This window comes from Colletotrichum siamense, assembly GCF_013390195.1.
Source record: "Colletotrichum siamense strain Cg363 chromosome Unknown KSG_Cg363_contig02, whole genome shotgun sequence".
Lineage (NCBI taxonomy): Eukaryota > Fungi > Ascomycota > Sordariomycetes > Glomerellales > Glomerellaceae > Colletotrichum > Colletotrichum siamense.
The window spans coordinates 3074411-3086948 of NW_023501015.1; the positions used below are offsets into that span (position 1 = coordinate 3074411).

Consider the following 12538-nt stretch of genomic DNA (forward strand, 5'->3'; position numbering starts at 1 on the left):
TGTCGCGCCTTGTGGCTTCGTTCCTATCGTTCATGCCGATAGCACCGATGGCACCACGTGACCGGAACCTTTTCTGGGGGGCCAGTGCCTCCGAAACGCGGTAAGAGGGAAAGGGCTGACTCAATAACCAAATCCCCTGACCCACGACGAAAATCGAAGCGCCCTAAAAGACCAGGGCGCGGTCGGTAGGGTTTTGGACCTTTTGCGGTGCTGCACCTGGCCGAAGACGACGGCAGATGTCCTGAATCCCTCTCATGGTGTTATTGCGCAGCAGAACTCTCAAGGGCGTTTGGATCCACACACTGTCATCAACAAGAAGTAAAAAGCTGTGCAACTTCTTTAGGTCTGTCGCACTCTATCTCAGCGTAGTACAGGAATGCCAACTTTTCCCGGTCCGGTTGGGCACGGCAGCACGGATAGGTAATGACTGGACGTACAGATTGGCGATGCAGAGATCCGCTTCTGACCATGGATAGTGGACACCGCTATTTCCCTTCGTGCAATCAGTTGAATCAAAGGCCGAATGAAAATACTGAAAAGAAAGCTTCAGTGCTGTTCCGTTCTGCTCCAGCTTTGCCCAGCCTCGACCAACGTTCGGAACGCAACTTGTTGGCTATCGAGACAGCAGGATCGGCGCGGGGACTATGCTCTCCTGGTCTCCAGCCTTCTTCGATTGCTCAGGCTTGTTTAAAACCCCCTTTCTGATCTCTGCTCGAAGAACATCTGGCCCTTATTGCAACTTCGTCAAGTGACAGTCCCGCTGCCATCTTCAGCGTGGGAAACACTGGCAACGCCAGCAATTAGCCTATCATCTTCCCTCCACGCCCAACGAAATCCACAATTGGAAGAGCCTGCATGAAAGCTGCATTCCTGACCTACAGGGATCCCTCAGCCAACTTCAAGGCCCAAGTGCCGGTGAAGAGAAGAACCTAAGCCGTTCGTAGCTTGCCCGTATAAGATTGTTTGTGTGCCCCTCGCTGCTTCACCTTGACCATGGTGGGCAGCTGACCTTCTATCCGGATCTTGCTCTTTTTTCTCCCGTCCCCTTCTGCCCGACCTACCAGGCCTGCGAATCGCACAACGTCGATTTCCCCGGGAAAACAGACGGGGCGGCAACCAACTGCAACCTGACTGGAGTCCCAGCTAGGCACTTGCCTTTTCCCCCTCCTTCAAGCAGCAAATTGCCCACAACCTCACCCTCTCGACGTCAACAACCAAAATAACGACAAACTGCGTTGTCTACCGCCATCATGTTCAACCGCAAATTCTCCATCAATCGGCACACCGGTGTGCCTAAGCCCAGGCGCTTCAGTGTCGGCGAGAGTAGCGCCAATGGTAAGCAAGCTTTCATTGATCCGTCTCCCTCCCGGATTCCCGGATCGCGGCTAGAGCTGCGTGTTCTTCGCCTTTTGATGCTGCCGCACTTATCGGAACGAGATCAAGCTGCCAGCAAGAGGAAGACAGTAGGGGAAAAGCTTGTCCTCCAGCTCTGGTGCTGGTGCGGGGTACGAGCTGAACTGGTGCCCTCAGCTCCAAATTCTTGTCCCCAGCAAAGCTGCCCCTCGTTCCCCACATTGCTCCAACTCGAGCTCAGTGACATTTGTAGCATCTCAAGGGGCGGCGGTTACAGGAGGAACCTTTTGTATTCTGATCTCAAGCTAATTTCAGCGACCTCTCAGAGGTTCAATCCAAGACTCATAGACAATTTCGCAATGCTCACGAAGGCCACCAAGCCCACGCTGGTCTCGACGCCTCCCGCTCCTCTACCGGTGTTGTCTGGTGTACTGAGCGCGCTGCCGAGTACGGTTTCCTCGAGGACCCCGACTCATGGGCCAATCTGGGCCAGGGCGCTCCCGAAGTCGAGGACGATATCGCCGGCTGCTTTCCTCGTCCTACAACTATCGACATCTCCATGGCCGGTCGTGAGTATGGTCCCACAGCCGGCATCAAGCCTCTTCGCGAGGCTGTCGCCAACCTGTACAACGTCATGCATCGCCAGGGCAAGCAGAGCCAGTACACCTGGGAGAACGTCGCCATCGTCCCTGGAGGCCGTGCCGGCCTGATCCGCATTGCCGCCATTCTCGGAAACTCCTACTTGTCTTTTTTCTTGCCTGACTACACGGCGTACAACGAGATGCTCTCCCTATTCAAGAACGTGCGTCCCCCGCTCTACACGGATAACAATCGTATGATCTAACGGTTCTCCTAGTTCTCTGCCATTCCTGTTCCTCTTGCGGAGGAGGACGGCTATCACATCCATCCTGATCGTATCTCTGAAGAGATTTCCCGCGGCTCCTCCGTCATTCTGACCTCGAATCCCCGCAACCCCACTGGTCGCGTCGTTGCGAACCCCGAGCTGGCTGAGATCCAAGATATCTGCCGTGGTCGTGCCACCTTCATCAGTGATGAATTCTATTCCGGGTACAACTATACTAGCAACTGCGACGGCAGCACGATCTCCGCGGCGGAGAACGTAGAGGACGTCGATGAGGATGATGTCCTTATTATTGATGGTTTGACCAAGCGCTTCAGACTTCCAGGCTGGCGTATTGCTTGGATTCTTGGTCCCAAGGGTATGCCATCACAATTAAACGATTGAAACGACACATGCTAACGGAAGTTACCCCACAGAGTATATCAAAGCGTAAGACCAAAAGTTCCTAGATCCAACAGGACATGCTTACTTACATATGCCTCTAGTATCGGGTCCTGTGGGAGTTACCTTGATGGTGGCGCGAACCACCCTTTCCAAGAGGCTGCCATTCCCATGCTTGACCCGACGCTCGTGAAGGAGGAAATGGTCTTCCTTCAGAAGCATTTCCGCGTATGTATGGTGATCTGACTGTACCAAACATGTACTGATGGAATGAGCAGGACAAGCGTGACTACGTTGTTCGCAGACTGCGCGAGATGGGGTTCGTCATCAAATATGTGCCCGATTCCACTTTCTATCTGTAAGTCCACGCTCCTCCTACCACCAAAGACAGAGCAAGCTGGGAACTGACATGCCTAGTTGGCTAAATTTGGAGGGCCTCCCTGACGCCATCTCGGACGGCCTCAACTTTTTCCAGGCTTGCTTGGAGGAGAAGGTCATCGTCGTCCCTGGCATCTTCTTTGACCTGAACCCTTCCAGACGCCGTGACCTTTTTGACAGCCCCTGCCACCATTTTGTCCGTTTCTCGTATGGCCCGAAGATGGAGACCCTCAAGAACGGTCTCGACGGCATCGAGCGCGTGGTTAACAAGTAAGTATTGATAATGCCGGTCGGCGACCCAAATTCAATTAACTAACGTTCATTCAGGTTCAAGAAGTCTAGCGGCTAGACTGGAAGGTGCTATGGAAGAATGGTTCGTATGGATAACACGACGCGACGATCACGCCGCGACTCTGCTTGGGAGTTGCAAGAGGGAACGGCAGAAGCATGCGCGCACTTAGGGCTACTTGGCGATAGATTCATAAATCATTGACCACCGACTTGTCTGCTCCCTGATGCTTGTCAACTTCGGAACCCTCTGTCATCTTCCTATTTCCTCCCAACTTATCTCCACAAAGTCATCGTGCTGTCTGCTGTCCTAGGCTGCGCATGCACTGTGAACACGAATTATCTCCCCCATGAGCAATGCACAGCCGAGATTATAGTCCGTCCCCGCCCTAAGCATCTGCCCAGCCCAGGCCGTTGGCGCAAACAACCGGAGGATAGATAGTTGCACCACGTGCGATTCGAAGATGTTGTTTTTCAAGCTGCAAGTCACCAACAGAATTGGACCGCAGGCGCTTACCTACTTCAATCCGTCAAAGCCTCCGAAAATTCCATTTTGATTACTTTTGCAGCCACGTTGCCTCTCTATCGATTCCAGATGAAAAAATACAATTATCAGCCGAAGGCTTTTGTAAGCAAACCCAGAAGAACGCGAAACAACATAGACCAAACACCTTCGCATGTCGACTACTCCGCATGAGACGACATGTGATGCGTCGGCAGAGCAGTAAGGACATCGAATGCACCCGTTCCAATCCTGCCCAAACGGCCCATCACGATGCGACTGCTTGGCGTCCTGAGGTCATCCCAATCACCGTCGAGCACAGCATCCTTCAGGAATGAAAGAGTTGTTTCGAAACTCATTTTGGTGAATGGGCTAATGTTGCCGCGCAGGCCGTTGCGGTTGAAGGGTGTGAAGTCACCGTTGCGGGTCATATAGTCGGCAATGAGGTTCAAATGGCGGTTGTCGACGCTAATTCCGTGACCTCCGAAAACGCCGGCCAGTTCCGAGACAATATTGGTCCGGCACGCCTCGACACCATACACGTCCAGGACGGCAGCAATATCGTTCGTTGCGATCTTGTTCGGGTTGATGAAGTCGCCGTACTTGTGCATCGCCCTGAGGTTGGCCCCAGAGGTGTAAATGGCTGGCACTGAAATATCCTTGCCTGTGATGGGGTCCGTCGTCTTGTGGTCCGCAGTGAAGGTACACGAGCCGACACCAGGTATTTGCTGGACAACTGACTTCTTGACTGCCGCTTGCACGATATTGAGCATCAACACCTTGGGGGTATCTGCCTCAAATTCGAGCGTGAACTCGCACCATTCTCCGGCCTCGTCGCTGCTGAAACGCGTAACACGAAGGTACCGTTCTTTCACACGCTCAGCTCTCCAGGCGCCCTCGCTTTCCGACTCATCGTCTCCTGCCTCCTCCTCCTCCTCGTCTGAAGCCTCCTGCCGAGTCTCGGGGACTGGGCTGCCGCCAAAGCCTTCGTCTTCTTCCACTGACTCCTCGCGCTCCATCTGTCGCTGTATGGCGTCATCTTCGTCATCATTGGGTCCGTAGGATACGGCTTCTTCTCGATTTGCCTTGTTCTTAGCGTTTGTCGCATCGCCATCACCGTCATCGTCGTCATCGTCGTTGTCGTCCCCGCCACCTCTTGTCTCTCCGTTGCCTGTCGCCATCTCGACAACGCCGGCCTTGGCACCGATATCAGGCGTGGCTGAGCTGGACTCACTTCGCCGTTTCTTGATCTCCTTGGTCATTATCTTCAAAAGATGATCCAAGAACCTCTTTTCCACGGTATCCATGACATCAGAGGCATCGATCGCGTAGGTCTTGGTGTATTCCTCCGAGGGGAAAAAGTTCAGTCGGACATCGTAAAGTTTAGCCAGCGCACTATTTTGCCCCTTTCCAATGCGTTCATTGACGCTTGCGGTGTCAAGCACATCGGCCAGAGGCAACACACTGATGGACTTTGCAAAGATTTCTCCCTCAGTTGCGGAGAGCTCCTCGTGAAGAAGGAGAGTCATCGACGGCGTGGAGATAGACCGACTCGCAGTCATGAGAATCTCGCGAAGACGGGGAATACCAAGCGTGACGTTCTTCGCTGAATGACCGGCCAAATGGAATGTGTTCAGCGTCATCTGTGTAGAAGGCTCACCGACACTCTGGCCAGCTACGATACCGACACCTTCTCCAGCCTCGACGAGTGAACGCATGTATTTAGCGGCGAGTACGAGCTCAGCTGACTTTCTGTTCACGGCAGGAGCGTTGATAAGACCAGAGACATCCTTAGACTTGTCGCGGATCAGGCCATCCTCATTGTTCTTGATATACTTGGACATCTTCTCGTAGAACTTCTCAGACGTGGCGAAAGCCACCCTGGCCGGGTTGACGAGAGAAATGATTGGGTCTTTGGCGGCGATGTCGACCTTGGCGTGCTTGATGGCGCTCTTCATGTGTTTCAAAACGTCGTCCTTGTTGCCGGCAAACCTGTCCTTGAACTCGCTTCCGAAATTCAACTGAGCCGTTTCGGAACCGATGTTGCGGAGAACGAAGCCAAAGTCGGTGAGATACTTCTGCTTGGTAGGATCCAGCCCGTCTTCGCCATACAAAAATTGCACCAATGTGCCGTCGGCGTCGCGAACAGTAGAGTCGTACGAAACCGTCAGTCCTTCCATGCCCTTGATGATACACCTCTGCAGGTAACCAGAACGAGATGTCTTAACAGCGGTGTCGATAAGGCCTTCACGGCCTGCCATGTGATGGAAGTAATACTCTTGCGGCCGGATACCCGTCAAGAAACGCTGGACAATGTAGCCACCAGCGCGAACATCTGTCTCGAACGGCCGGAAGCAAGGCAAAGACTTTCCACTGACCATGAGAGGAACTCTTCGACCCTCAAGGACTTGTTGTCCCAAATTGCACGAAATGAGGTTAGCATTGACTTGGCCACCCTTGGCGCCAGATGTTGTCATAGACTGCATCTGGTTCTTCGGGAATTGCTTGACCAAACCGACCGGCAGACAAGCAGCTGTCACCATGCTAGAAACCTTTGCAGAGCTCTGGTTCATGAGCATATCGAGACCTTCCTGCTTGCTGTCGTCGCGCATAACCTCTTCTAGGCGAGTGAGAAGTTCTGGGTCATCGCTGCCGGGCTTATTGTCCTCCAGAGACACGTACCTGGCCGCAACCTCAAGACCGATACCCTTAGCAGCCTTGAGAGTTTCTTTTCGAGATACCTCGCCTTGAGGTGTGAGCCTCAGATCATCCATACCGCAAGTAAATGCCCGCATGTTCAGGTATCTCGTAAGAAGTCGGCCAATGCCACTCAGCAACTTGCCGGCAACCGCAGGACCGTAGATTTCATGAATAGCATGAATCAGGCCGCCTGAACTGGGACCGAGCTGGGCCTTGTCGAGGATGCCGGAAAGGAACTGACCATCCTGGAAAAGTACAGTACCCTCCTCCGAGCCTTTACCCCACTGCTCGCCCTTAACCTGGCTTTTGCCGGTCATCCACAGTCCCTCGCCATTTGGCGGCTTAATGTTCTTCAGGATGGTGGTTACAACCTGCTTGCCAGTCCACCTGGGAATCGGCTTGATGATGGCGGGTGGGATAAGCTCAATCCTCTCACCGAGAATGTGGCCACTCTCCGGGCGCAACGCTGAGTAAATAAGCTGTTGATACGAGTCGCGATCAAAGAAAGTATCCTTGTTGCAGAGCGCCACGGATACCGAAAGATGGTCCTGAATTAATCCGCGAAGGGGCTTGCCTGCAGTTCCAGAGAGATACTGATGGTCCGTGTCGGCGATCTGAAGAGCCTCGGCTCTAGCCACCTCATTCTGGGGAAAGTGCATATTCATTTCATCTCCGTCGAAGTCGGCGTTGTACGTATTGCAGTTGGCGTAATGCATTCGAATTGTCTTCTCACCAGGCAGCACCCGCACCCTGTGGCCCATGATGGAGGGCTTATGCAGGGTTGGTTGGCGGTTCATCAAGACCACATCACCGTTTGTCAAGTGGCGATAAACCTTCTTGCTTTTCACGCCACTCATCTGGTTGTTGGTAGGGGCGAGAAGCTGGTTGGCGAGCGATACACGGTCATCAGTCGACTTGGACCGCAAGTTGACAATCTGGCCATTCTCGTACTCGATTGCCGCAGCGCCTGGCCACTTATCGACACCATTGATGACTGCTTGCTGCATATCTCTGAAATTGTGGCTTGTGACTGGCTCGGGGTAAGTCAGCTTCCGTGCAAAAACAGGAGGCACGCCGATTTCGTTTGTTTCGATGTTCGGATCCGGAGAGATAACACTTCGCGCAGCGAAGTTGACTCGCTTTCCCATCATGTTCTTTCTGAACAGACCTTCCTTCTTCTCCAGCTTTTGTTTGATCCCGTCTTCATTTCTCTTGGCCGCTGCGCCCTGCACAGGGTTTTTGCTCTTGTCGATTAGGGAATTGACAGACTCTTGTAATTCTGTCCATATCTGGTGCAGGTCGCTGATGTCTCTCGCTCTTCCATACTGATCCGTACCTCCGACGTTCTGGTGTATTCTAGCAATACTGACACAGTTCCGCAGAATGTTCTTGTACAGAGAGTTTTGCTGAGCCTCAGAGATCGAGTCGCCGGTACGAGCTTCAGGTCGGAACTTGTTTGGGGGAACAAGGATTGTGCGGAGAAAGAACATATCAGCCGTGATCTTAGCGGCCTTCTTCGTCACTGGCTTTGAGTTGTAGATCAGAGACATAATTTCCTGCTCTTTTTCGAATAGCTCTCGCAGACGAGCACGAACTTCCATGGCGCTGATGTATCGCTGCTGTCCCGGGGAGACATTGTTGGCGTCTTCCTCTCCTTTGTCCATAGGTGGATGCTCGTCACTGCTGCTGGCATCGCGCATCTCAACGTCGTTCTCCGAGGCCTGGTCAACATCAGCAACGCCTTCGTCGGCGTGATCAGAGCCTCGCGTCGTCTTAGGCTTCGATGTCATGGCAGCAGTTGCCATCGAGTCCTTCATGTGCAGGTTCCTTTGAGCCATGTGTGCAAGGTCTCTCTCGCTGAGGGCCTTTTCAAAGATTTTGACGAAACGGTCCTTTCGATAGGCCGGGGAAATGCCACCGCAGTTGTCGCACTTTCTGGGCTTGGTTATTTGCACCATAAACTCCTTGATGAGCTCCCTTCGCATTTCAATAGACCCTTCGTGCTTGCCCTTCCTCGCCTCTCCCAGGCTTAGCTTGTGAGCCTTCAAACTTTGGCGAACGAAGGCCTCGCGTGCGCCAATGACGTTGTCGACAGTAGAAGTGCCTTCTTCCTCGGCCTCACTGTCGTAATCGGTGGGGACGCCGGGCATCGCAAGGCCCTTGAGCTCCTCACCAATGGCATCAACAAGATGAGCCTCATGCAGCAAGCCATGTTGGAGAAGTCGAAGTTTGCACGAGAAGCGGTTGATTTCGCGGTGGCGCATGCGAAAACCTTTGCAATAAGCGCATTGCGACCTCAAGAGCCGAAGGACTTGATCGAGGAAGATCGGATGGTATACAGGAACAGGGAGCTCGATATGGCCGGCGTGGCCAGGACAGGAAGACTGGTTGAGATTGCAGGTCGCGCAACTTTGGCAGGGTTTTTGTTAGTCAATTGAAGCGAGGAGAGCCGATTGCAGTGACAAACATACAGAGCATCGCCCCAGGAGCCGAGCGCGGGGTCGTATAGACCACCGGGAACAGGATTGAGAAGATTATCGAAAGTGCTGTCGTTCTCAATACGTTTGACGGAAACGGCTCTGATTTCCTCCTCGGTAAGAAAAGTGAACTCGACCGTCTCCACGGACGACGAGATAGGTTGTGAGATATTCATGCTGCCAATGAGGCTTCAGGAACTAGCCTGACACCGATCTGAGTCTATACAGAGGGTGAGGCGGAGGGAAACAAATTTTCCATTCAGTGTCTTGTTGGTCGGGTTGGTACAGGCAGCTCGGTCGCAAAATCAACTAGACCGGTGGGTGATCAAGTGTCGGCGGAAGGCAGGCAGAGGGGAACTTTTTTTGGCGGTGGTTCGCGGCAGAAAAAAAGACCCGCCAATAGTGGAGCTGTCGAGAGGTGTCGAGGCAACATCGAAATAAGGTAAGGTAGTGAGAAGACGCCTACGAAATCCTCGGCAATCACCCTTATGTAAGAACTGTTTACACCAGCCTGCAGGCCTGCGACGCCATACACGAGGCATCACATGCATATGCATTACTCCTTGCCTATCAAAGCACGCTCGTTACTTTGATTTCGTCCGTCCAGCCGATTCAGAAATCACAGCCGACGACTGTACCACTCGCTCGCCGACCCCCGTTGCCTTCTCGAAGGGGAAGCCCGCACTTCTAGACTAGGTTCCCAACGCGCAACAACAAATATCTCCGCCACATCGAATTACGATGGATCGACGTTCCGACTCAAGCGGCCTAGGGCCTCGTCACGATCCAAACTCTCGAGTGCACAAGCCCGAAACCGCTGCCGACAAAATGGCTGCGTTGAAAGCAAGGGTGGCAGCGGCGATTGGGGGCAGCAAAGCCAAAGGCGTCCCTGAGGCTGGACTGCATCCTGCCCTTCAAGGTCTTGGGCAGGTTCAGTCTTCGGGCCGTGGAAGTGATAGAGCTCCTCCATATCGATCTCAGGTTGACTCCAGCTCATCGTCTTTGGCTGGCGCTAGGTCGTCGATCCCTTCAGCGCGTAGTCAAGACAATACAAGACCAAACCCCTACTTCAACGACCAACAGGCGGGTCCACCCACAGGAAGCCGGCAGCGACAGTCTCGCCCCCTTAACTTCCATCCGAGGGGCAGATTCATCCAGCAGGGCAATGCGATGCGACGACAGGCTGCGCTGGAGGAACTGAAGAAGAAGATCGCCGCGCAGACCAGGAAGGCTGGCATCGACGAGGAATTAGATCTGGAGAAGAACCTTGTGGTTGAAGCACCTCCGGACATCGAATGGTTTGATGAAGGGCTCGTCGATGGCGGTAATTATGACAACATCGACGATGAGATTCACCTCAAGATCACATCGGAGGACACAATCGTCACCGAGTACATTCAGCATCCCGTTGCATTAGAGCCACCGCAAGAGCGAAACAAACCTGCACCGAAACCCATGTTTCTTACGTCGAAGGAGAAAGCCAAAGTACGGAGGCAGGGGAGAATGGCCGAACTGAAGGAGCAACAAGCAAAGATCCGGCTTGGCCTTGTGCCAGCACCGCCGCCCAAGGTTAAGAAGAGCAACATGATGCGAGTCTATGCAGACTCGGCAGTCAAGGACCCTACGGCGGTTGAGAATCTAGTTAATCGCCAGATTGCGGAACGGCAACAGAAGCACCTAGAGGCCAATGAGGAACGGAAGCTCACCAAGGAGGAAAAACACGATAAGCTTGCCGCCAACCAGGAGAAGGATGCTGCCAAAGGCATCCACGTTCTGGTGTTCAAGATCAACAGCCTTGCGAATGGACAGCACAGATTCAAGATTGGGAAGAACGCTGAGCAACACTCTCTCACTGGCGTCTGCATCATGCACCCAAAGATGAATCTGGTTATTGTAGAGGGGGGGGAGCATAGTATCGGAAAGTACAAGAAACTGATGCTTCATCGTATCGACTGGACAGAGAACTCGCCATCGCGCCAGGGCGCCACACGGCAACAGGCGCGAGACTGGTTACTTCCGGAGAATGAGAATGGGGACTTGAGAGACATGTCGCAAAACGAATGCAAGCTTGTCTTTGAAGGAGAAGAAAAGACACGGGCATTTCGCAAATGGGGAAGTAAGGTGTGCGAATCTGATGCCGAGGCCAAAGAAATTTTAACCAGATCGAAGATGGACAACTTTTGGGCCCTGGCGAGGACCATGTAGAAGTAGAACGGAAGAGGGGCATTAGGTCTCAATGCAGTCAAGTCGAGGGCTTAGCCCAAGCCTTTCTCAACGTTGTAGCGGCAGAAATATGTTCATCGGACGAACACGAGTTACTATCGCATTTCAGTTACCCCCTGGTGAAGCTACGTTATCAGGGTGCAGACAAGTTGCAAGTCTCGTCAGACGGGTAAGGATCCGCGTCGGCAGAGAACTTTGCTGACGATCGGGCACTGGCTCTGCATCAGGTAGGTCAGTATCGTTCAGTCGAAGAGGACATAATCATGCTCTACACGCAAGAACACGAAAATGAGTCACAGTAGTGCGGTAAGGTGCGGGTCCCTCTGTAAAGACGTGACAGCGACCCCACCGACTGGGGAAGCGATCGCGGCACTCCCATTGTTTATCCCATGCGCGACGCGTAGCGGGGCGAGTTTTGGCCCGCAATCAGAAACATCATCATAACGAACATATCACACTGTGCACAGGACAGGACAAAAGATATAGATCATGAAGTGTTTGGCATTCCTTGCAGCCATCCTTTGCTGCTGTTTAATTGTACAACCCTTGCGTTGTTATCAAACGCATTCGTAACGCCAGATTACCCCCAAAAACCAAAGACGGTCCCTTCGTCAAGCATTCCCAAAGCGCGAGTCATGAACCACCCATAAGAGAAAATCGAAAGACAATGTTTAGTTACGCTCACCGCGGAGGCGGCGGGCGAGCTGGATGTCCTTGGACTGGATGGTGACGCGCTTGGCGTGAATGGCGCAGAGGTTGGTGTCCTCAAAGAGAGAGACGAGGTAAGACTCGACGGACTCCTGAAGGGCACCGATGGCGGAAGACTGGAAGCGGAGATCGGACTTGAAGTCCTGGGCAATCTCACGAACCTGGGAAGGTGTTGGTTAGTTACCTTCATAGAGTGTGAAGCGAGCACATGGGACTTACCAGACGCTGGAAGGGGAGCTTGCGGATCAGAAGCTCGGTGGACTTCTGGTAGCGACGGATCTCACGGAGAGCGACGGTACCAGGCTTGTAGCGGTGAGGCTTCTTGACACCTCCGGTGGAGGGGGCGCTCTTGCGGGCGGCCTTGGAAGCAAGCTGCTTGCGGGGAGCCTTGCCACCGGTGGACTTACGGGCGGCTGTGAGGAAGGAGTCAGCGCTGTGCAAGTGGTTGGCAGGTTGGGCCAGAAAGGAAGTGCGTACTCTGCTTGGTGCGGGCCATTGCGACTGTTGTTTATGGTGATGAAGTTGATGGTTTGGGTGTGGTTGAGATGTTGGTTGGTGTATTGATTGAAGGCGGTGGGTGTGAGTGGATGAGGAGAGAAAAGGTTGGAGTGGGTGGAGGGCAGAGGGAAATAAATAGGTAGGAAACTGGGCTGGCTGCGGAGGGGA

General features: G+C 53.3%; 4 protein-coding genes across 4 annotated transcripts; 2 read left to right on the forward strand and 2 right to left on the reverse strand.

Annotated features, from left to right (window-relative positions):
- Positions 1–1250: 1250 nt before the first annotated feature.
- aspC-0 (Aspartate aminotransferase) lies at positions 1251–3323 on the forward strand (the record flags this gene model as incomplete). Its single annotated transcript, XM_036634645.1, has 8 exons — positions 1251–1335; positions 1680–2155; positions 2210–2573; positions 2632–2644; positions 2701–2824; positions 2875–2954; positions 3014–3244; positions 3302–3323. The coding sequence occupies 8 exons, from the start codon at positions 1251–1253 to the stop codon at positions 3321–3323; spliced, it is 1395 nt and encodes a 464-aa protein (XP_036499748.1).
- A 623-nt stretch (positions 3324–3946) lies between these two features.
- On the reverse strand, positions 3947–9117 carry rpa1 (DNA-directed RNA polymerase I subunit rpa1; the record flags this gene model as incomplete). The annotated part of the gene is made up of 2 exons (XM_036634646.1): positions 3947–8873; positions 8936–9117. 2 exons carry the CDS (start codon positions 9115–9117, stop codon positions 3947–3949), a joined length of 5109 nt encoding a protein of 1702 aa, XP_036499749.1.
- Positions 9118–10111: 994 nt separating this feature from the next.
- prp3 (U4/U5/U6 small nuclear ribonucleoprotein prp3) lies at positions 10112–11146 on the forward strand (the record flags this gene model as incomplete). The annotated part of the gene is made up of 1 exon (XM_036634647.1): positions 10112–11146. One exon carries the CDS (start codon positions 10112–10114, stop codon positions 11144–11146), a length of 1035 nt encoding a protein of 344 aa, XP_036499122.1.
- A 689-nt stretch (positions 11147–11835) lies between these two features.
- hh3 (histone H3) lies at positions 11836–12368 on the reverse strand (the record flags this gene model as incomplete). The annotated part of the gene is made up of 3 exons (XM_036634648.1): positions 11836–12033; positions 12092–12285; positions 12350–12368. The coding sequence occupies 3 exons, from the start codon at positions 12366–12368 to the stop codon at positions 11836–11838; spliced, it is 411 nt and encodes a 136-aa protein (XP_036499123.1).
- Positions 12369–12538: the final 170 nt, after the last annotated feature.